Below are 21,228 nucleotides of genomic sequence, written 5' to 3'. Positions count from 1 at the left end.
ACTGTAACCCAGCTACTCTCGTCCTGTATCTTGGGTGTGGTTACCTCCTTATAACTCTTGTTTATTACCCCCTCTGCCTCCCGAATGATCCGAAGTTCATCCAGCTCCAGTTCCCTAACACTGTCTCGGAGGAGCTGGAGTTGGGTGCACTTCCCGCAGGTATAGTCAGCGGGGACACCGGTGGTATCCCTCACCACCCACATCCTACAGGAGGAGCACGCAACTGCCCTAGCCTCCACCCCCTCTTACCTTACAGAATATAGCTGCACTGTGGACCAACTGGAACTCCGCCCTCCGACTCTGCTCCCAGTCAGCTGCACTCTCTGCAAACCCCCGGCTCCCTTCACGCTCTTTGAGGAAATGTAGGAAATGAAATGAAAGGAGCACCTTACTCCCTCCTCACCCAACTCCCTCAGTTACCAAACTCTCACTATAGCACTCAAAATGCACCAAATTCAGCACTCCCTCAGTCACCAAACTCATTATAGCACCCAAATTCAGCACTGTGCAAACAAAGTCTGCACTGTAGCTGGCTCACATTTATACTGTGACTCTAGCCTCTGAAAACTAGCCTAATCCAATTAACTAATTAACAAGCTCCAGCTGCAAGTAGCTACAAGTAGAACCTTTGTTTAAAGCTGATTGAGGTGGTGGTGAATTTTCAAACAGCAATAAAGAAAGACGACTTTAGATAAAAATGAACCCTTAATATCCCTCAGGTCACCAAACTCACTATAGCACTCAAATGCACCCAAATTCAGCACTGTGCAAACCGATGTACCGACACCTCATGGACTGCAGCGGTTCAAGGTGGTGTCTCGCCATCACCTGCTCAAATGCAATTAGGCATAGGCAATAAATGCTGACCTTGCCAGTGACATCCCACAAATCAATAAAAATCACTGCAAACTAATAGTCTATTCAATGAATCCATGGCTCGCTTTTCACAAGTAAAGTTTTGTAGCAAACTGTCTTTTGGCAATCGGTCTCTCACCTGGCTGTTCAATAAAAGAGATAACGGCACACTAAATGAATGAAGATTTACTGTAGTCAATCTTTCCATCATCAAATGCTTTGGCAGCACCAATCTAATTAACAATGCAAAATTAATGTTGACAAAGCAATTTCTCATTCTAGAAAGCACTGTCACACTGCATGCATTCTACTCTTGTTGGTAATGTGATTGACTTGGCTCTGGATGAATAGTTTTTGAAATTCCACTATTGCAGAGACTCTCCACAGCCAACGATGAGATTGTGGAAGTTTTACTATCCAAACACCAGGTTCTGGGTGCACTGCGGTTTGTTCGAAGTGTTGGCAGCCATGATAATATCTCAGCACGCAAGTTCTTGGATGCAGCAAGGCAGACTGGAGATGCAATGCTGTTCTACACCACCTTCAAATTCTTTGAGCAAAGGAATCAGAGGTTACGGGGAAGTTCACATTTTACACCAGGTAAATAGATTACTTTTGGCATGGTGGTAGGGGAGGGAGAATAATCCCATTACTACAAAAAAGGTGCATTAACTAAATATTTCAAAAGATTAGAGAAGTAGTTTTCCTCAAATGAGGGTGGTCTTAAATGAGCAGTAATCTTCAAGTGTATTGAAACACAAGCACAAGGAGTAGGTCATTCAATATGATCATTGGAAAATCTCATTCTCCTGTGACCTTAACACGCCAAGTGGATAATGGGGATCCTGTCGATGTAGTATGTGTGAACTTCTGGAAGGTGTTTGATAAGCTGCCGCACAGAAGGTTTATACACAAGGTTAGATCACATGAACACTGGCTGACGGACAGGAGATGGAGTTGGGATAAATGGGTCTTTTTCTGGGTGGCAAGATGTGACTAGTGGAGTGCCAGTGTCCGGTCCTTGGGCCCCAACTATTTACAATATATATCAACAACCTGGATACAGGATGGAAGGTTCTGCAGCCAAATTTGCAGATGACACTAAAATAGGTGAGACAGTAAGTTGCAAAGAGGAAATAAGAACTTTACAAATGGAGATATTTCTCATAGAATTTACAGTGCAGGAGGAGGCCATTCGGCCTGTTGAGTCTGCACCGACCCTTGGGAAGAGCCTACTTAAGCTCACGCCTCCCTATTCCAGTAACTCCACCTAACCTTTTAGACACGAAGGGGCAATTTAACATGGCCAATCCATCTAACCTGCACATCTTTGGACTGTGGGAGGAAACCGGAGCACCCGGAGGAAACACACACATGACACGGGAGAAAGTGCAAACTCCACACAGTCACTGGGGTGTAGGAAGAGTAGGAATAATTGGGACTTTTTCGAAGTGGCAGGCAGTGAATAGTATCACTGCTTGGACACAGCTATTCACAATGTATCTTAATGATTTAGATGAGGGAACTAAATTTAATATCTCAATTTGCAGAGGACACAAAGTTGGGTGGGAAGATGAGCTGTGACAAGGATGTAGAGAACCTTCAACGTGATTTGGATAAGTTGAGCGAGTGTGCAAATGCATCGCAGGTGAAGTATAATGTGGATAAATGGGAGGTAGGGAAAACAGGAAGGCAGATTATCTGAATTTCTATAGATTGAGATAGAGGGATATGCAATGAGATCTGGGGGTCCTTGTATAGCAGTCTCAAAGCTAGTAAGCAGGTAGTGAAGTAACCTTGCAGTAACTTCATTGCAGTGTTAATGTAAGCCTAGTTGTGACACTAATAAAGAAGGAGTGTGGTATGTTGGCCTTCATATCAAGTACAGGAGCAGTGGTGTCTTGTAAGATTGCACCTGGAATGTTGTGTAGTTTTCATAGAATCCCTGCAGTGCAGGAGCCCATTTGGCCCATCGAATCTGCACCGACCCTCTGAAAGAGCACCCCCCCCCCCAATTCTAATAACCCTTTCACCTAACCTGCACAACTTTGGACACGAAGGAGCAATTTAACACAGCCAAACTACCCAAACTGCCCATCTTTGAATGGTGGGAAGAAACAACAGAAAACCCACGCAACACAAACTCGACACCGTCGCCCAAGGCCAGAATCAAACCCGGGTCCCTGTGAGACTGCAGTGCTAGTGTTTTGATCTCCTTATCTAAGGAAGGATGTTCTTGCCATGTGTAACAATAGTTACCAGACTGATTCCTGGGTTGGTGGGACTGATGTATGAGAGATTGAGACGGTTAGGATTGTGTTCACCAGCATTCAGAAGAATGAGGGGAGGGGGGGGTTGTGTGGAGGATCTTGTAGAAACCCAAAATTTTGGGACTGGACAGGGTAGATGCAGGAAGGATGTTCCACATGGTGGGTGTCCAGAACCAGGGGTCTGAGGATACATAGAACATAAGTGCAGTACAGGCCCTTCGGCCCTCGATGTCGCGCCCACCTGTGAAACCAATCTAAAGCCCATCTACACTATTCCCTTATCATCCATATGTTTATCCAATGACCATTTACATGCCCTTAATGTTGGCGAGTCCACCACTGTTGCAGGCAGGACATTCCACACCCTTACTACGGAGTAAAGAACCTACCTCTGACATTATCCTAAAGCTATGTCCCCTTGTGCTCGCCATCATCATCCGAGGAAAAAGGCTCTCACTGTCCACCCTATCTAATCCTCTGATCATCTTGTATGCCTCAATTAAGTCACCTCTTAACCTTCTTCTCTCTAACGAAAACAGCCTCAGGTCCCTCAGCCTTTCCTCATCAGATCTTCCCTCCATACCAGGTAACATTCTGGTACGTCTCATCTGCACCCTTTCCAATGCTGCCACATCCTTCCTATAATGCGGCGACCAGAACTTCACGCAATACTCCAAATATGGCCGCACCAGAGTTTTGTACAGCTGCAACACTACCTCATGGCTCCGAAACTCAATCCCTCTACCAATAAAAGCTAACACCATATGCCTTAACAACCTTATCAACCTGGGTGGCAACTTTCAGGGATCTATGTACATCATCCACACTACCAAGAATCTTACCATTAGCCCAGTACGCTATTACTGTTACTCCTTCCAAAATGAATCCTCACTTTTCTGCATTAAACTCCATTTGCCACTTCTCAGCCTAGCTCTGCAGCTTATCCATGTCCCTCTGTAACCTGCAACATCCGAGCCTGTTCAATTCATTCACCACTGTCTTCTTTGCTGTTCTGTTCACTCAGCCGACCTTCTGGATGGTGCAGTCTTCCCCCAAGTATCTCACTGGCATGAATCTAGTCTGAAACATTTAATGTCTGCTACTGTATCTGGGCATATTCCTTAACCTAATTTCCCAGTTCCCTGTAGCCAGCACTGTCTTACCATCAAATTACAATATTCCTTCAAATTATATTACGGTTACTCCCATCTTCACGATGGAATGTAGGTGAAAGCCCAACTGGAATCTTTCCTCCATTCCAAGTCTCCTTGGCACAGTGGGAGATTGGATTGTTTTCTTTGGGGCAAAGACAGGGCTGACTAGTTGAGGAGCATAGACAGGGAGCAGCTGTTCGCTAGCTGAAAAGGTCAGTTAAGAGGGGTCACAAGTTCAAGGTGAGGGGTGGGCGGTTTAGTGGGGATTTAAGAACTTTTTAATCCAAAGAGTGGTGATGGTCTGGAATGCATTGCCTGGGAGGATGGTAGATGCAGGATGCCTCAGGTACTTGGCACACCAGTTATGGGCCAAGTGCTGGCAAATGGGATTAGGTGGGTAGGTCAAGGCTCTCGTGTTGGTGTAGGCTTGATGGGCTGAAGGGCCTCTTCTGCACTTTAGTATGGTGATAAGGTCATTAATTTGGTGTCTGCTTGCACATTACTAGAGCCTACTCCCTGGTTGCTTTTTATCATGCTGCTTTAGTGATCCAAGCATATGAATTCATAGAGGACCTTTCCAATGAAGATTAGAATCACCCATCATTAAACTGTATAGCCCCTTCCTATGAAAGTCGCTCGTCGCAAGTAGGCTTCAATGAAGTTACTGTGGAAAGCCTAGGGATAAACCTTTAGGACTAATTTGGGCTACCCTATCAGGAACATTCTGAATGTACCTGGTCTAATCCTGTTATTCTTTTTTCCCCCCCCCTCAACTCCACAAACAATCCCAACTGACTTGGTAAGATCACTCGCTCCACCAAAACTGCACACAATACTCCAGGTGAGGCCTCATCACTGCCCTATTAAATAGTAAAACCTCACTAAATCATCTCGCTCTGTCCAACATCCCATTTGGCTTCTTTACTGCCTGCTGTACCTGCACCCTTACTTTCAGCAACTGATGCACAAAGACACCAAAAGGTTTGAGTATCTACCTCAATTTACATCCATTCAAAATAATCCACCTTCCTATTTTTGCTACTGAAGTGGATAACCTCATTTATCCACATTATGCATCAATCCTCTGCTCACCTTCGTATCTGCAAATTTACCATTTAGTTATAGAATTACTGGACTCTGGAATCGCAAACAAAAACCGGACACCCAACAGGGCTGACAGCATTGGTTCCCTTCTCTTGACTAATGTTAGAGTCAGAGTCTGGGGGATTCGGTCAACGCTAGAGAACTAGAAATAGGTCAGATCTATACTGGGAGGGGGAGGGATGGATAGGGGCCAGCAATTGACAAATGGAGAAAAAAAAAATAATGGACTGCAAGTGGGGGTGATTAAGACTAGGAAGGGTGCTGATAGTGGCAGACTAGAACAGGAGAATGACAAAGGTGTAAAAGGGCAACTAGGAACAGATGGTCCAGGTGGGTGGAGAAACAGATCAATGGAGAAGTGGAGGAGCATTCACTCGGAAGCTGAAGACATAGTCCAGATTGCTGTAATGTGCTTAATTGGAAGATGCTGTTCCTCTGCACGGAGCACTGAAACACTGCAGGCCAGCCAAGGATGGACATGTGGACAAGAGCAGGATGGCACATTTAAATATCATAAGTCTGGGTCCTGCTTGCAGGTGGACTGGAAGTGTTCTGCAAAGTGGTCAGCCAGTCAGTGTTTAGTCTCCAACGTAATAGACCACATTGGAGGCAGCAGCACACCAGATTGAAGGAGGAACATGTGAAGTGCTGACAGTTTAGAACATAACAGCGTGGTACAGGTCGGCCTTCTATGTTGCGCCAACCTGTGAAACCACGCTAAAGCCCATCTACACTATTCCCTTATTGTCCATGTCTATCCAATGACCATTTGAATGTCCTTAGTGTTGGAGTCCACTGTAGTGTTGGAGTCCACTACTGTTGCAGGCAGGACATGCCACGCCCTTACTACCGAGTAAAGAACCTACCTCCGACATCTGTCCTATATCTCTCTCCCCTCAATTTAAAGCTATGTCCCCTAGTGCTAGACATCACTGTCCGAGGAAAAAGGCTCACTGTCCACCCTATCTAATCATCTTGTATGCCTCAATTAAGTCACCTCTTAACCTTCTCTCTAACGAAAACAGCCTCAAGTCCCTCAGCCTTTCCTCATAAGATCGTCCCTCCATACCAGGCAACATTCTGGTAAATCTCCTCTGCACCCTTTCCAATGCTTCCACATCCTTCCTATAATGCAGCGACCAGAATTGCACGCAATACTCCAAATACGGCCGCACCAGAGTCTTGTACAGCTGCAACATGACCTCATGGCTCCTAAACTCAATCCCTCTACCAATAAAAGCTAACACACTGTACGCCTTCTTAACAACCCCCTCAACCTGGGTGGCAACTTTCAGGGATCTATGTACATGGACACAGATCTCTTTGCTCATCCACACTGCCAAGAATCTTACCATTAGCCCAGTAGTCTGGTCTTCCTGTTGTTCCTTCCAAAATGAATCACCGCACTTCTGCATTAAACTCCATTTGCCACCTCAGCTCAGCGCTGCAGCTGATCTATTGTCACTCTAACTTGTAACATCCTTCCGCACTGTCCACAACTCCACCGACTTGTCATCTGCAAATCTACTCACCCATCCTTCTATGCCCTCCTCCAGGTCATTTATAAAAATGACAAACAGCAGTGGCCCCAAAACAGATCCTTGTGGTACACACTAGTAACTGGACTCCAGTCTGAACAATTCCCATCAACCACCACCCTTTGTCTTCTTCCAGCTAGCCAATGTCTGATCCAAACTGCTAAATCACCCAGAATCCCATGCCTCTGTATTTTCTGCAGTAGCCTACCATGGGGAACCTTATCAAATGCTTTACTGAAATCCATATACACCACATCAACTGCTTTACCCTCATCCACCTGTTTGGTCACCTTCTCAAAGAATTCAATAAGGTTTGTGAGGCACAACCTACCCCAGTGTTGACTTCACTAATCAAATTATTCCTTTCCAGATGATTATACATCCTATCTCTTATAAACCTTTCCAAGATTTTTCCCACAACAGAAGTAGCAAGGCTCACTGGTCTATAGTTACCGGGGTTATCTCTACTCCCCTTCTTGAACAAGGGGACAACATTTGCTATCCTCCAGTCTTTGGGCACTATTCCTGCAGACAAAGATGACTTAAAGATAAAGGCCAAAGGCTCAGCAATCTCCTCCCTAGCTTCCAAGAGAATCCTAGGATAAATCCCTTCCGGCCCAGGGGACTTATCTATTTTCACACTTTCCAGAATTGCTAACACCTCCTCCTTATGAACCTCAAGCCCTTCTAGTCCAGTAGTTAGAATCTCAGTATTCTCCTCGACAACATGTCTTTTTCCTGTGTTACTGATGAAAAAAAATATTCATTTAGCACCTCTATCTCCTGACTCCCAAGCACAACTTCCCACTACTGTCCTTGGCTGGCCCTACTCTTACCCTAGTCATTCTTTTATTCCTGAAATATCTATAGAAAGCTTTAGGGTTATCCTTGATCCTACCTGCCAAAGCCTTCTCATGTCCCCTCCTGGCTCTTAGCTCTCTAGGTCCTTCCTAGCTAACTTGTAACTCTTGAGCTCCCTAACTGAACCTTCATGTCTCATCTTTACATAAGCCTCCTTCTTCCTCTTGACAAGTGTTTCGACTGCTTTAGTAAACCACGGTTCCCTTGCTCGACCGCTTCCTCCCTGCCCGACAGGTACATACTTATCAAGGACACAGTAGCTGTTGCTTGAACAAGCTCCACATTTCCATTGTGCCCATCCCCTGCAGTTTTCCTCTCCATCCGATGCATCCCAAGTCTTGCCTCATCGCATCATAATTGCCTTTCCCCCCAGATATAACTCTTGCCCTGCGGTATGTACCCATCCCTTTCCATCACTAAAGTAAATGTAATCGAATTGTGGTCACTATCACCAAAGTGCTCACTGACCTCCAAACACAACACATCCTGGTTCTTTACCCAGTACCAAATCCAATATGGCCTTGCCCCTTGTTGGCCTATCTACATACTGTGTCAGGAAGCCCTCCCGCACAGTGGACAAAAACAGACCCATCTAAAGTACTCGAACTATAGCGTTTCCAGTCTATTTGGAAAGTTAAAGTCCCCCATAACTACCCTGTTGCTTTCGCTTCTATCCAGAATCATCTTTGCAATCCTTTCCTCTACATCTCTGCAACTTTTTGGAGGCCTACAGATTCGAGATGGTGAGCAGAGGTAAAAGGGGCAGGATTACACTGTCTGCAATTGCATGGAGTGATTACAAGGAAAGGTGCCATGGGAAATGAGCTGAGGGTGTAGGAGTGGCCCATGGTATATTGGAGGAAATGGTCCCAGTGTTGCCAGGGAGGGGAAGATGTCTGGTGGAATCATGCTGGAGTTGGCAGAAGATAATTCTTTGAATGCAGAGGCTGGTGTTTGGACAAGACAACCCTATCCTGGTTTAGGTGGGGGGCATGAGGGAGGAGAAGGAAAGAGCAGATGTGCAGGAGATGGATCAGACATGGTTGAGAAGAGTTTCCTTGCCCAAATTATTAAGATAAAAAAAGTGAACAGTTTGGGGTCCTAGCACAGATGGTGGTACCCTACTAGTCACCTGCTGGAAAAAAAATTCCAACTTTGTCTGCTCACCAACTGTCTATCCACATCTTGGTCCGAGGTGGTCATAAGGCAGTATATAAAGTCTCTCTTCCTTACACACCACCCCCCCCTCCTCATGGATCATATGTTTGGACTTGAGGAACTGGTTAAGGTGTCTGGACTGGAGGAACTGGTTAAGGCGTCTTTAAATACCAGCTGGAATTTTACTTCCATTCAAGTTGCATTTTTAAAAAATCAACCAAATGTGGATTAAAGCATGTGGACTAGTAATCAGATAGCCAGGGTAATTTTACAGGGACCCAGATTTACAATCCCACCATGGTAGATAGCAAAAACATTCAAAATAAAAATCTGGAATGAAAACCCATCTGGTTCATCGGTTCTTTAGTGACACCTGATCCATCTGGTGGTTGACTTCCTGCATTGGTCTAGGGCAAATAAATGGGCAACATGCTGACCAGGTCAAATGCCCATCCCATGAATAAGTGTTAATGGCACCCTTAATTTGTAGTAATGGTACATCCCAATGTACTGGTCACATACCTCATTGTGGGCTGTTTTATTTTCAGGAGAGCACTGCGAAGAACACATCACCCATTTCAAAACTCTTTTTGGTGAACAAGCACTTCTGACAATGGCTTTATGAACATGGATCTGGCTCTACGAACACTTATAGAAGACAATGCACCATTATTACTGAACGTCTAAACTTTATTAATGTGCATTATAAAAAATTATAAAAATATCTACACAATTTTGGCATGTATTAAAAATATGCATTAGTGTCACTCCCCAGTGTCATTCTTCAAAACAGGTCAACTGGAAAGAGAAGTTGCATTATTGCAATTGGTTTTACAGAACTGCAGTCAAGATAACCATCCAATAAAACTGGACACAATTGAGAACCCAAACAAGTTTGTGCTGTAGCAAACCTAGCCAATTTCCTGAGTTCAAAGTACCACAACCCACATTAAAAAGGTAGTTCAAAATCCTTCCCATTTAGGATGGTTAGTCATCCATGTTCATTTTATTTCAGTCGCTCCCATTCAGTGCCCTTGTAGTGCCTTCACATTTAGGATGGATAGTCTTCAATCTTGGTTTATTTCAGTAGTCGCTCCCGTTCAGTGCCCTTGTAGTGGTTGTGCAGTGCAAAAACTTTCCCTTTGTTCATAGGTGGTCCTAAAGAGAAAAGTTAAATAATCCAGGTAGTAAGTGTATAACATCTCCAGTCTAAACGATGTTCTAGAAAATGAATGTGATGATCAATTTTAGTTTGATGTAGAAAGCAACATTGCCCAACTGCAGGACAAAACTTGGTTGTGAACACAGTCCAAGGCAGGGGCATAATTCTTCAGCTGCTGACTGCACTAAATTGTTGCATCAGCATCAGCCCAACTTGCCTATGCTGCCCAGATTTTAATGCTAAGCTCGTCCCAAATTGCCTGCATTTGGCAGATGTCCCTCTATACCCATCTTGCCTATTTTAAAAAGACTTGTACCTGCCTGTAGCAGGTCATCTAGACACTCCACAATTGCCCCTCTGTTTTTAGACTCCCTTACCTTTGGGAAGGGATGCTGACTATCTAAGCCATTCAATATTTTAGACCCAAGATCACCCCTAATCAGTAAATATTTTCTGCACTGATCTGCAATTTAATGGAAACTAGTCTTCTGTTGTAGTCTAGAACCATACAGGAGGGAGAATCTATCCCAGCAATACCCTAGTCCAGGATCCTGTACACAGCCACTGGAGTCATCCTCAGAACAGGTTTATCAACCAATTCTCAAATCATGGGATCTACATTTCAGGAATGTAGTGCTGTTTGGGAACTGGTGGCAGGAACCCAGAACAGCAGGCCAGTATGGTGTAGAGACTGGGAAAAAGGAGACTTGCTTTAATGCAAGTATAACCAGGTACACAGATGAATGGAGCCTGGATTACAGCATGGAACCAGGATGTAATTGCAATTATGGAGACAGTTAAAGGAGGCACAGGACTGGCAGCTTTGAATCAGTGCTTTAGACAGGACAGAAGGGGAAGCAAGAAGTGGGAGAGTTGCATTGCTATTTGGGAGCAGATCACAGCTGTGTAGAGGGATCTTTTAATGAGGCATTGTGGGTAAGAGGTCAGGAAATCAATGATGGATACAGAACTGGTTTGATTATAGAAGAGCGTAGCAGTGGATGGGTGTTTTTCATAATGGAGATCTCTAGCTAGTGATGTTCTGCAGGGATCAGTGCTGGGACCTCTTGGTTGCTTGTAGTGATCCAATATGGGTGGTCAGATTACTTTTGCAGGTCACAAAGATTGGCAAGTTGCTGATAGTGCTGAGGCAGGATAACAGGATTGCTGAGGCAGGATAACAGGATATGTAGATTGAGACTTATAGAAATGGTAGATGGGAGTTTAATCTGGACAAAGGATCAAATCTAGGTAGGAATTATACAGTAACTGGCAGAACCCTTCAGGAACATTAACAGGGGCATGCAGGTACACAGTTCCCCAAAAGTGGCAACAGGTGGCCATGGTGATCAAGGCAGCATATGGCATGCTTGCCTTCAGCCAGGAATGGAGTACAGGAGTTGGGAAATGTATTTCTACAATTTTAGGTCACATTTAGAGTATTGCATGCAGTTCTTGTCACCATATCTGAAGGACATGGAAGCTGGAGAGAGTGCAAAGAAGATTCACCAGCATGTTGTTGGTATGAGGGGTTGAATAGAATAGTTTTCACTAGAAAGATGGAGGCTGAGGAGAGACTGATTGACATCTACAAAATTCCAAAAGGCATAGACAGGGTGGATAGTCACAGGCTTTTTCCAAGTGTAAATTACAAGGGGGCGCAGGTTCAAGGAGAAAGTTTAAGGGAGATATGGGTGCATGGAATCCTGCCAGAGGTGAAAGCAGGCACATAGCAACATTTAAGCAGCATCTGGATGGATACAGACCAAGTGCAGAAGTTAGGGCACCATGATCAGCACAGGCTTGGAGGGTTGACAAGCCTGTTCCTGTAGCAAATTGAGAATCCCACACCAGATGTTGCAATAAGTTAAATGAACCTTACCTATGTAACTGAGCAATACTGGAAGGAATACAAGGCCATGAGCAGCTCCCAAAAGCACAATTGCCAAGTACATCCTGAAGTAGAAGATCTGGAAAATTTGTGATTTGGAAAATGCCAGGATCACAATACCTCCAAACTTAGTCAATGTGATGCCACTGAATACCTAGGAGACAAAATGTTCATTATGTATTGCAGCTACAGTAAAGTGCTCTGCCAGCCTGGAGGATCCCATAGTGGGCCAAGTTAACACCTACACCAGATTGAAGCAGTTAAAGTACAAGGGCTTCGCCAACAAATTTAAAATGGAGTTTCAGACCATGCAAGGCCAAGTCTACATCTCAAAGGCCAAGTCCAAAATGCAAGTATGCAGCAGTTTAAAAAATCATAAGCAGATGTTTGATATCACATGTACTTACCGAACTACCCATATTTGCTAGTGCTTCCTCAGCACGCTGCACCCTAGTTTTCTTCATACTGACAGAAAATGCACGAACAATGTGGCTACAGAATTCAACTGAAATGCCACAGCACTACAAGGAAATAAAAAAAAGTCAAATATCTATTCTATTTTCCCAAGATCAGAGCCCAATATTCCTTCAGCTAAAAAGGTCGTGGGAGTATTGACTCGCCTGTTGTGTATGTACAGAAATCCACCCCCAAGTGTAACAGCATTCAACCAAACAGGATTTGCCATTCTGTATTTGGAATGCTGTATTCCAAATCATGGAATTGCTCAAATTAAAATACATAGCCAATATGAATCCAGGTATTGGGGCTGTGGTGAGAAAGTGAAGTTGAGGATTCCGACCAGCCAGATCTCAATGGCAGAGCAGATGCAATGGGCCAAATGGCCTACTTCTGCTCCTCCATCTTATGGCCAGTTTAAGCACAAATGATGCAAAGTGGCAGAATAATGCCCCAAAAGGGTATTCTAGTTTCCTACAACTTCAGCTAGTAAGAGTTGGAGTTACTAGCTTCACTGGAGACCTGCAAGTCTCAAACTGCTTTAATTTGACAATATTTAAATGTAGTAACAGGTGGAGTAGACAAACATGATAGATGCAGACAGAAACAAGTGGCACAATTAAATGGTGATAGACTGGATAACCATGAGGACCTGGGCATTCTTGTATCCAGTCACTAGAAGCAGGCACAGCAAGCAAGGCAAGTGATATGTTGGCCTTCATTGAGAGATTAGAGTACAGGGGCAAGGACGTCTTGCTGCAGTCAACACATTGTGCAGTTTGGGAGGTTCACCAGATTGATGCTAGGATGAGACGGGGTCAACTGGGCCCTGCGGAGGGAATCTGTTGAAGTGTACAAAATTCTGCGCTGGACAGACTGATGCAGGGATGGGATGGTGTTTCCTCTGCTGCAGGGTGGGGGGGAGAAAAAGAGAGAGAAGAAGGAAAAGTATTTGTCTCAGGACATGGGGAGGCCATTTTGGACTGAGGAGGAACTCCTTCACTTGGTGGTGAACCAGTGGGATTCTCCATCACAGAAGGCTGTGTAGGCCAAACATCAAGATCAGGATACAAGAGATCACAATGCACGACATGGCAGACCAGTGTGGAACAGGCATAAGGATCAACTCAGCAGGAAACAAATACAGCAGACATGTAAATACCAAGTAATCCACTTACCATAACCAGGTTTACTAATGAGACTGCATTAAGGCTGATGTTCCATAACCACATGACTCCAAACATGTTGGTGATGATCATTGAAATAGTAATGCAGACAATGGCAGCAGACCAGATTTCACAGCCCAGCAGGATTGTAGTCACAATAAATACAGCTCCCAGTGACATACAAATGTTGAAAATGGTGTCTTTCACAATTGTGAAATATTGCTCATAAAATACATAAAACACACTGTAAAACAAAACAGTACAAGAATAATTGAACAAAATTCCCAGGAGCTGCAAGCAAACATGACAATTTCAGGTTGGAATAAAAATAGAGGTTAAAAGCCAAGCTTGAAAACACTAGCATTGTCACTATTAGGAGAAAGTGGACAAGCTAAATTAAAGGGTGTTAAAGTAGCAACATTTTACCCCTCAGCCCTTGTTCCAAGGAAAATAACCAACCTATCCAATCTCCCAGTATTGACAGTTTTCTAGCTCAACTCCAGAGCAATAAAGTCCTTCCAGTGACGTGACCAGAACGGCATGCCCAAATTATCCCTGGTCCTACAAATTTGACTAGATGACCTATATGCATATTCTATCATTCAGTATGAATATGGCTGATCTAATTTCAGCCTCTACTTACTCACCATAACCCTCATTATCACCACATCACTTCCAAGTCCTAGTAGCCATCACATTGTGAGAATTAGATTCATGACTCTAATTTCTCTCAAATCCGCCATCCTTATTCTAAAAACCACCTGTTCTAGATTGCCCAAGAGGAAGCATCTGCAATATATCTACTTTGTGAATACCTTCAATTTTCTAGCTCAATTGAGTATAGGCCCAAACAGACTCTCAAAACTGCTCGCTCTTCAAGAAATCCCTCTGGAATCAAGTGACCCTCCTCTGAACTGGCTCTCATGCAACCAGTCCAAAGATGTGGTTAGGTGGATTGGCTATTCTAAATTGCCCTAGTGTCCAAAAAGGTTAGGTGGGGTTAATCAGTTACAGGAGTAAGGGGAAATGGGGTAAAAGGGGAATAGGGTGGAGGTGTGGGACTCGGTGGGGTGCTTTTTCCAAGGGCTGGTGCAGGGCTGGATGGCCTCCTTCTGTGCTGTAAATTTTAATGATCTATCCTTGAATAAGGGGACCAAACTGTACATGGTATTCCAGGTGTACTATCACCAATGCCTTTTACAGTTGCAGCAACAGCAAAACTTTGTACTTTTATACTCTATTCCTTTGGCTTTTAAAGGCCAAAATGCCATGTCTTCCTTATTACCTGCATGCCCAATTTTCTGCAATTCATGCAGGGACACCCAGATCCCAAAGCACTGTTTCCATTTAGATAACAAGTTGCCTTTCCACTTCTGACCAACATGGATATCACCCATCTACCAAATTTTGGCTCACTATCAATAGATATCCATTTGTAACCAAAGCAAGGGTGACCATTTGTGCCTATGCCAGCCCGAGGACACAGGTACCCTTTCTAATCCCACCTTCCTGCACCCTGTCCACAGTCCTGTAGTGCAGATCCAGAGTCTGTCTCCACACCAATTCAGGCACTGAATTCCAGACTGTGTTCCTAGTGTCCTCTGCACCTTCTGCCCCCTGGTTTTAGATTTCTCACCAAGGGTAACATTTTATATACCTCAATAAGTCACCCCACAGCCTTTGTTCAAAGGAAAAATAACCCCAACCTACCCAATCTCCTTCCAGCTCCACTCCAGAGCAATCAAGTCCTCCCAGTAATGTGGTGACTAGAACAAGTTTAACCACATGACCATCCTGCATCCAAGTCATTTCATTTCTCCCTCCACTAATTACATCTTGCCAACCAGACCATTTATCCCAACTGCCTTTGTCAGTTAGCCAGGTCTTCTATCCAAAGCTAATAAACCACCCCCAATTCCAAAGTGATTTCACTTGTGTATTAACTGTGCAGCACAAGGGGGTCAGGAGTTATGGGAGAAGGCAGGAGACTGGGGATGAGAAAATATCAGTCATGATTGAATGGCGGAGCAGACTCAATAGGCAGAGTGGCCTAATTCTGCTCTCGTGTCTTATGGTCCAAATGTCTTCTAGACGTACAGATACTACATCTACAGATGGATCCCAATAGTCACTTGGTTCGTTACATCTTTGAACAACTAGTCCTTTACCCTGCATTTGACTGACTGATGCATTTTGACTTTCCAAATTTGTTCCCTCCTTAATAATGGATTCCAACAATTTCCCAACCCCCAGTTCCTTCCCATCTTCTCCTCTGCCACCGCATTCCTCTTGGTTTCCTGTAACTATTGGGGATGGTTGGTAGTGTCCTTCCCCCAGTTGGAATACTATTGAAAGAAAACCTGTGTACATCCAAAACTGCTCATTAGATTCCTGGTCTTAGATTGGAGAAGTGAATATGGCCTCAGATTAGGCTAGTTACCTGTATGGAAAGACACGATAGCCTTTGAGAGAAGTGCCCATGGATTCAGTGATGTTTGCAGCTAGACTATGTGCATTCTCAGCAGCAGCAATGTAATCAGCAGATGTTTTCAGTACAGTGTGGAAAGTCATAAAGTAAGTGGCTCCCACAGCTGTATTGTTGTCCAGCAGGTTCACTGCAGAGCCGTACGCTGCATGGCCCCTACAGAGGGAATAAAAGTTAGTAAAATGTAGACTTTTTTTTTTTATAAATAAAAACTTATCTTGTCAAACTGGCCATGATTCCAAAGGGGTGTGAAGCAGTAGATTTGAAATGTGGAAGCAAGAGCTTGCCACAGCAACCACATCAAACAAATTGTACTCAAGATGAAAGTAGTGTACACTTCTAGCTCATGTTAGATGCAAACATTAATTTTGCACAGGGATTGGGATATATTTTCAAGTCAGGATGGTGGGCCTTAGAGGGAAACTTCCTGGTGGTATTCCCATACATTTACGCCCTGGTCTTGTGGGGTGTTTGGAAGCAGATATCAAAGGAGCCTAGCTACAGTTCTCCTTGTACATGGTGCACTGTTATGGATGGGGTACCAACCAAGCAAACTGCTTGTGTAGTTGGAACTACACTCATCCAGACAAGTGGCAAGCATTCAATCACTTCAGGAGAGTCAAGCAAGTTACTTGCTGAAATTTTCCCCAATCCAGGACCTGGCTCTTGTGTAGCCAGTATTTATATGGCTAGTCCAGTAGTTCCTGGTCAAAGATAATTCTCTTTTTCTCTCGTACCCTCCCACCACCACCGTGGGGGAATTCAGTGATGGTAATTCAACAATGTCAAGGGGAGATGGGCTGGTATAGCCCAAGTTCAAGTGCTCATGCACACCTGCCAGTCTGCTTAAGGAGCTTTATTTTAAAGTATTCAAAAGGCAATAGTTTGTTTTACACCCATGGGGGGGGGGGGGAAGAAATAAATAAAGAATGAAAGACTTTGCTCAAGTGTTTTTTTTTTTTTAAGTCATGCTAGGTACAAGGATAGTGGTTCCTTACCCTTTACCACATTTTGGACTTGGATTGTCAGACAGAAACATGGGGAGAAAAGTCATGAAGTCTTCTCCATAAGGCCTTTGTTTTCCTTCTTTAGTTAGTGGGCGGCAGTGAACACAGGATGAATTAAGAACTAAAAAAAAAAAGCACAGAAACAACATGTTGATTTGGGTGGAGAATAATTTTCTACCTCCCTCTAGAGGATTGATCAGCAGTGCCAAAGCTCAACTCGTGGCAACAGCAGCAGAAACCTTGGCTACTCTACCCCATGCCCCATTTTTCACTTCCCAGTGATTTAAGACTGCAGGTAACTGCCTGTAGCCAGGTCTGTCATTCATGTGGCTTACAGCAGAAACTCCCATTTACCCACTGGTTTGAAAATCCACAAAAACCTGGATTCAGTTTTTGCAGTTGATGCCAGAGAAGTTGGATTTCCATTGTTCTGAGAGGTGCCTCCTGACATCATCCCCAAATTACCATGTCCCACTTTTGTTAATCTGTTCTGGACTCACGACCAGAGGGTATAGTTTCTATCTACCCTACCAAATTATATTTTGCCCCTCACCCATGGGCTGGGCCATCACTCGAGACAATAGCAAGAATACAACGTCACCTGATGCATTGCAGAACGTCTCTGAAGTGTTGTAGAGTCTGCAACAAGAGGATTGTGGCTTCACCCAGTCAAAGTAATCATCGATCCATGACGACGATGGGAAACCAATTCTTGTACTGTGGGAAATCGAACACACTTCAGCCAACAAGTCATCCATTATCTAAATCACAGGCCTGTATCTGCAAATGGGGTATTATCTAAAGCACAGGCCTGTATCTGCAAATGGGGTCCAGATTGCAGACAAGAGTTTACACATCTTCCACTGGTCAGGTCCCAGTGAATTGAATGCTACCACACGTCAGGAAGACCATAGGGGTGCAAGGGAGATTTATTTAAAAATTTGTCACAATTCATTTTTTCAAATTAAGGGGCAATTAGTGTGGCCAATCCACCTACCCGGCACATCTTTTGGGTTGTGGGGGCGAAACCCACAGGTGACTGAACAGGTAGATGGGGGTAGAGCAGTTGATGTGGTGTATACGGATTTCAGCAAAGCATTTGATAAGGTTCCCCACGGTAGGCTATTGCAGAAAATACGGAGGCTGGGGATTGAGGGAGATTTAGAGATGTGGATCAGAAATTGGCTAGCTGAAAGACAGAGGGTGGTGGTTGATGGGAAATGTTCAGAATGGAGTACAGTCACAAGTGGCGTACCACAAGGATCTGTTTTGGGGCCGTTGCTGTTTGTCATTTTTATCAATGACCTAGAGGAAGGCGCAGAAGGGTGGGCGAGTAAATTTGCAGACGATACTAAAGTCGGTGGTGTTGTCGACAGTGTGGAAGGATGTAGCAGGTTACAGAGGGATTATAGATAAGCTGCAGAGCTGGGCTGAGAGGTGGCAAATGGAGTTTAATGTAGAGAAGTGTGAGGTGATTCACTTTGGAAGGAACAACAGGAATGCGGAATATTTGGCTAATGGTAAAGTTCTTGAAAGTGTGGATGAGCAGAGGGATCGAGGTGTCCATGTACATAGATCCCTGAAAGTTGCCTCCAGGTTGATAGGGTTGTGAAGAAGGCCTATGGAGTGTTGGCCTTTATTGGTAGAGGGATTGAGTTCCGGAGTCCAGAGGTCATGTTGCAGTTGTACAGAACTCTGGTACGGCCGCATTTGGAGTAGTGCGTACAGTTCTGGTCACCGCATTATAGGAAGGACATGGAGGCTTTGGAGCGGGTGCGGAGATTTACCAGGATGTTGCCTGGTATGGAGGGAAAATCTTATGAGGAAAGGCTGATGGACTCGAGGTTGTTTTCATGAGAGAAGAAGGTTAAGAGGAGGCTTAATAGAGGCATACAAAATGATCAGGGGGGGTTAGATAGGGTGGACAGAGAGCCTTCTCCCGCGGATGGGAATGGCTGGCACGAGGGGACATAGCTTCTAGCTTTAAACTGAGGGGTAATAGATATAGGACAGAGGTCAGAGGTAGGTTCTTTACGCAAAGAGCAGTGAGGCCATGGAATGCCCTACCTGCAACAGTAGTGAAGTCGCCAACATTGAGGGCATTTAAAAGTTTATTAGATAAACATATGGATGATAATGGCATAGTGTAGGTTAGATGGCTTTTGTTTTGGTGCAACATAGTGGGCCGAAGGGCCTGTACTGTGCTGTATTGTTCTATGTTCTATAAACACAGGGAGAAGTGCAAGCTTCACAGACAGTGACCCAGAGCTGGGATTGAACCTGGGACCTTGCCACTGGGGCAGCAGGTCTAACCCACTGTGCTGCCCTACAAAAAGGAGATTTATGAGACCAAGGAACAGTACAGCACAGGCCCTTCGGCCCTCGATGTTGTGCCGAGCTTTGTCCGAAACCAAGATCAAGCTCTCCCACTCCCTGTCATTCTGGTGTGCTCCATGTGCCTATCCAATAACTGCTTGAAACTTCCTAAAGTTTCCGACTCCACTATCACAGCAGGCAGTCCATTCCACACCCTAACCAGAGTAAAGAACCTACCTATGACATCCCTCCTATTTCGCCTACCCAGAACCCTATAATTATGCCCCCTTGTAACCGCTACATCCACTCGCTAGTGTCAATCTATCCCCCTCATCTTATAAACCTCTAAGTCATCTCTCATTCTCCTCCGCTCCAATGAGAAAAGCCCTAGCTCCCTCAACCTTTCCTCAGAAGACCTACCCTCCAATCCAGGCAGCATCCTGGTAACTCTCCTTTGCACCCTTTCCAATGCTTCCACATCCTATAATGTGACCAGAACTGCACACAACACCAAATGTGGTCGGGTCCTGTACAGTTGCAGCATAACCCCACGGCTCTTAAACTCAAGGCCCCCGTTAATAAACACCAACACTATAGGCCTTCTTCACGGCTCTATCCACTGAGTGGCAACCTTCAGAGATCTGTGGACATGAATCCCAAGATCTCGGTTCCTCCACATTCCTCAGAACCCTGCAATCTACATTCAAATTCGTCATACCAAAATGAATCACCTCGCATTTATCAGGGGTAAACTCCATCTGCCATTGTTCGGCCCAGCTCTGCATCCTATCAATGTCTCTTTGCAGCCTACAACAGCCCTCCACCTCATCCACTACTCCAATCTTGGTGTCATCAGCAAATTTACTGACCCATCCTTCAGCCCCCTTCTCCAAGTCATTGATAAAAATCACAAATAGGACCCCAGCACTGATCCTGCAGTACACCAGTCTGAATTTTCCATCCACCGCCACCACCCTCTGTCTATGTGATAGCCAGTTACTTATTCAGAACAGTCCTGAAGATTATTCATGTCAGTTATCAATACACATTGGGGTAGTGCAACCCAAGATTAGAAAGGTAGCCCCACTAGAATTTGTCCAGTAAGCCTAGCAAACAGCAAAACCATCTGGAGAATCAGCTGGAATGTTGACACTGCCCAAGTTTAGTACCTTTTCTCTGGGGCAGCATGACAAGTCAGATGACCATCAAGAAAAATGTTATGCAATGGAGGTGCAACTTACTAGTTGTCCATCAGAGCAGCAGTATAAATTTGTTGGACAAGTGAGTCATTGTTACAGCCAACACCACCACACACTGTATTCTGTCCTTCTAGAGAAGTGTAATTATGTCCTTCTTCAATCACAAAGTAGACAGGAGGGCCTGCATGCAAGTACTCGGCCATTGATTCAAAGTAGTGCAGCACATAAGAGTCCTGGGGAAGGGAAAATATCCATTGGTATCAGAAATGAATGTCTAGTGGTTGGAGGAACAAATAAAATTGGAATTGTACTTACATCTGGCATGGAGTAACTTTGATTCAACCCAATCTCAACTTTGTTTAATACTGCAATACTGAATGACAGGAGACCAACAAACACCGATATCTGTGGAGCAAGAACATTTAGATCAGTGCTTGACCCTAGATAAACCCAATGAATAATATTTTCCTCCTTTGAAATGGGAGGAGTTAATCATGTGGGACTAAAGGTTTTTAAAGTCATAGGAGCAGAGGTAGTCATTTGAGCCAGCTCTGCCATTCATGACAACCATGGTTGATAAACTTAGTAACCTGTTCTTGCCTTGTC

The 21,228-nt window shown here is 44.4% G+C and overlaps 2 protein-coding genes across 10 annotated transcripts in view; one reads left to right on the top strand and one right to left on the bottom strand.

Moving 5' to 3' along the window:
- Nucleotides 1-9,707, top strand: part of rmc1 (regulator of MON1-CCZ1) — a 95,735-nt gene extending 86,028 nt beyond the window's left edge. For 4 of the 9 annotated variants that reach the window (XM_072468535.1, XM_072468534.1, XM_072468539.1 and 1 more), the window contains 2 exons: nucleotides 1,230-1,455; nucleotides 9,489-9,707. In XM_072468535.1, coding sequence (XP_072324636.1) covers nucleotides 1,230-1,455; nucleotides 9,489-9,551 — 289 coding nt within the window. In that variant the 3' untranslated portion in view covers nucleotides 9,552-9,707. Of the gene's footprint in view, nucleotides 1-1,229; nucleotides 1,456-2,405; nucleotides 2,504-9,488 lie in introns of all 9 variants that reach the window. The other 5 variants (XR_011933492.1, XM_072468537.1, XM_072468536.1 and 2 more) reach the window with 2 other exon arrangements.
- The window catches only part of npc1 (Niemann-Pick disease, type C1), a 31,207-nt gene continuing 19,588 nt past the window's right edge, over nucleotides 9,610-21,228 (bottom strand). The window contains exons 17-25 of the mRNA XM_072468532.1: nucleotides 20,938-21,027; nucleotides 20,665-20,855; nucleotides 17,709-17,824; nucleotides 17,099-17,228; nucleotides 16,056-16,256; nucleotides 13,628-13,859; nucleotides 12,401-12,514; nucleotides 11,985-12,147; nucleotides 9,610-10,098 (exon numbers count right to left, since the gene is read on the bottom strand). Of these exons, the coding sequence (XP_072324633.1) occupies nucleotides 10,019-10,098; nucleotides 11,985-12,147; nucleotides 12,401-12,514; nucleotides 13,628-13,859; nucleotides 16,056-16,256; nucleotides 17,099-17,228; nucleotides 17,709-17,824; nucleotides 20,665-20,855; nucleotides 20,938-21,027 (1,317 nt within the window). The 3' untranslated portion in view covers nucleotides 9,610-10,018. The remainder of the gene's footprint in view (nucleotides 10,099-11,984; nucleotides 12,148-12,400; nucleotides 12,515-13,627; nucleotides 13,860-16,055; nucleotides 16,257-17,098; nucleotides 17,229-17,708; nucleotides 17,825-20,664; nucleotides 20,856-20,937; nucleotides 21,028-21,228) is intronic.

Source organism: Scyliorhinus torazame, chromosome 11, assembly GCF_047496885.1.
Source record: "Scyliorhinus torazame isolate Kashiwa2021f chromosome 11, sScyTor2.1, whole genome shotgun sequence".
Lineage (NCBI taxonomy): Eukaryota > Metazoa > Chordata > Chondrichthyes > Carcharhiniformes > Scyliorhinidae > Scyliorhinus > Scyliorhinus torazame.
The sequence above is the reverse complement of the archived record's forward strand: the minus strand, read 5'-3'. Positions and strand labels throughout refer to the sequence as shown.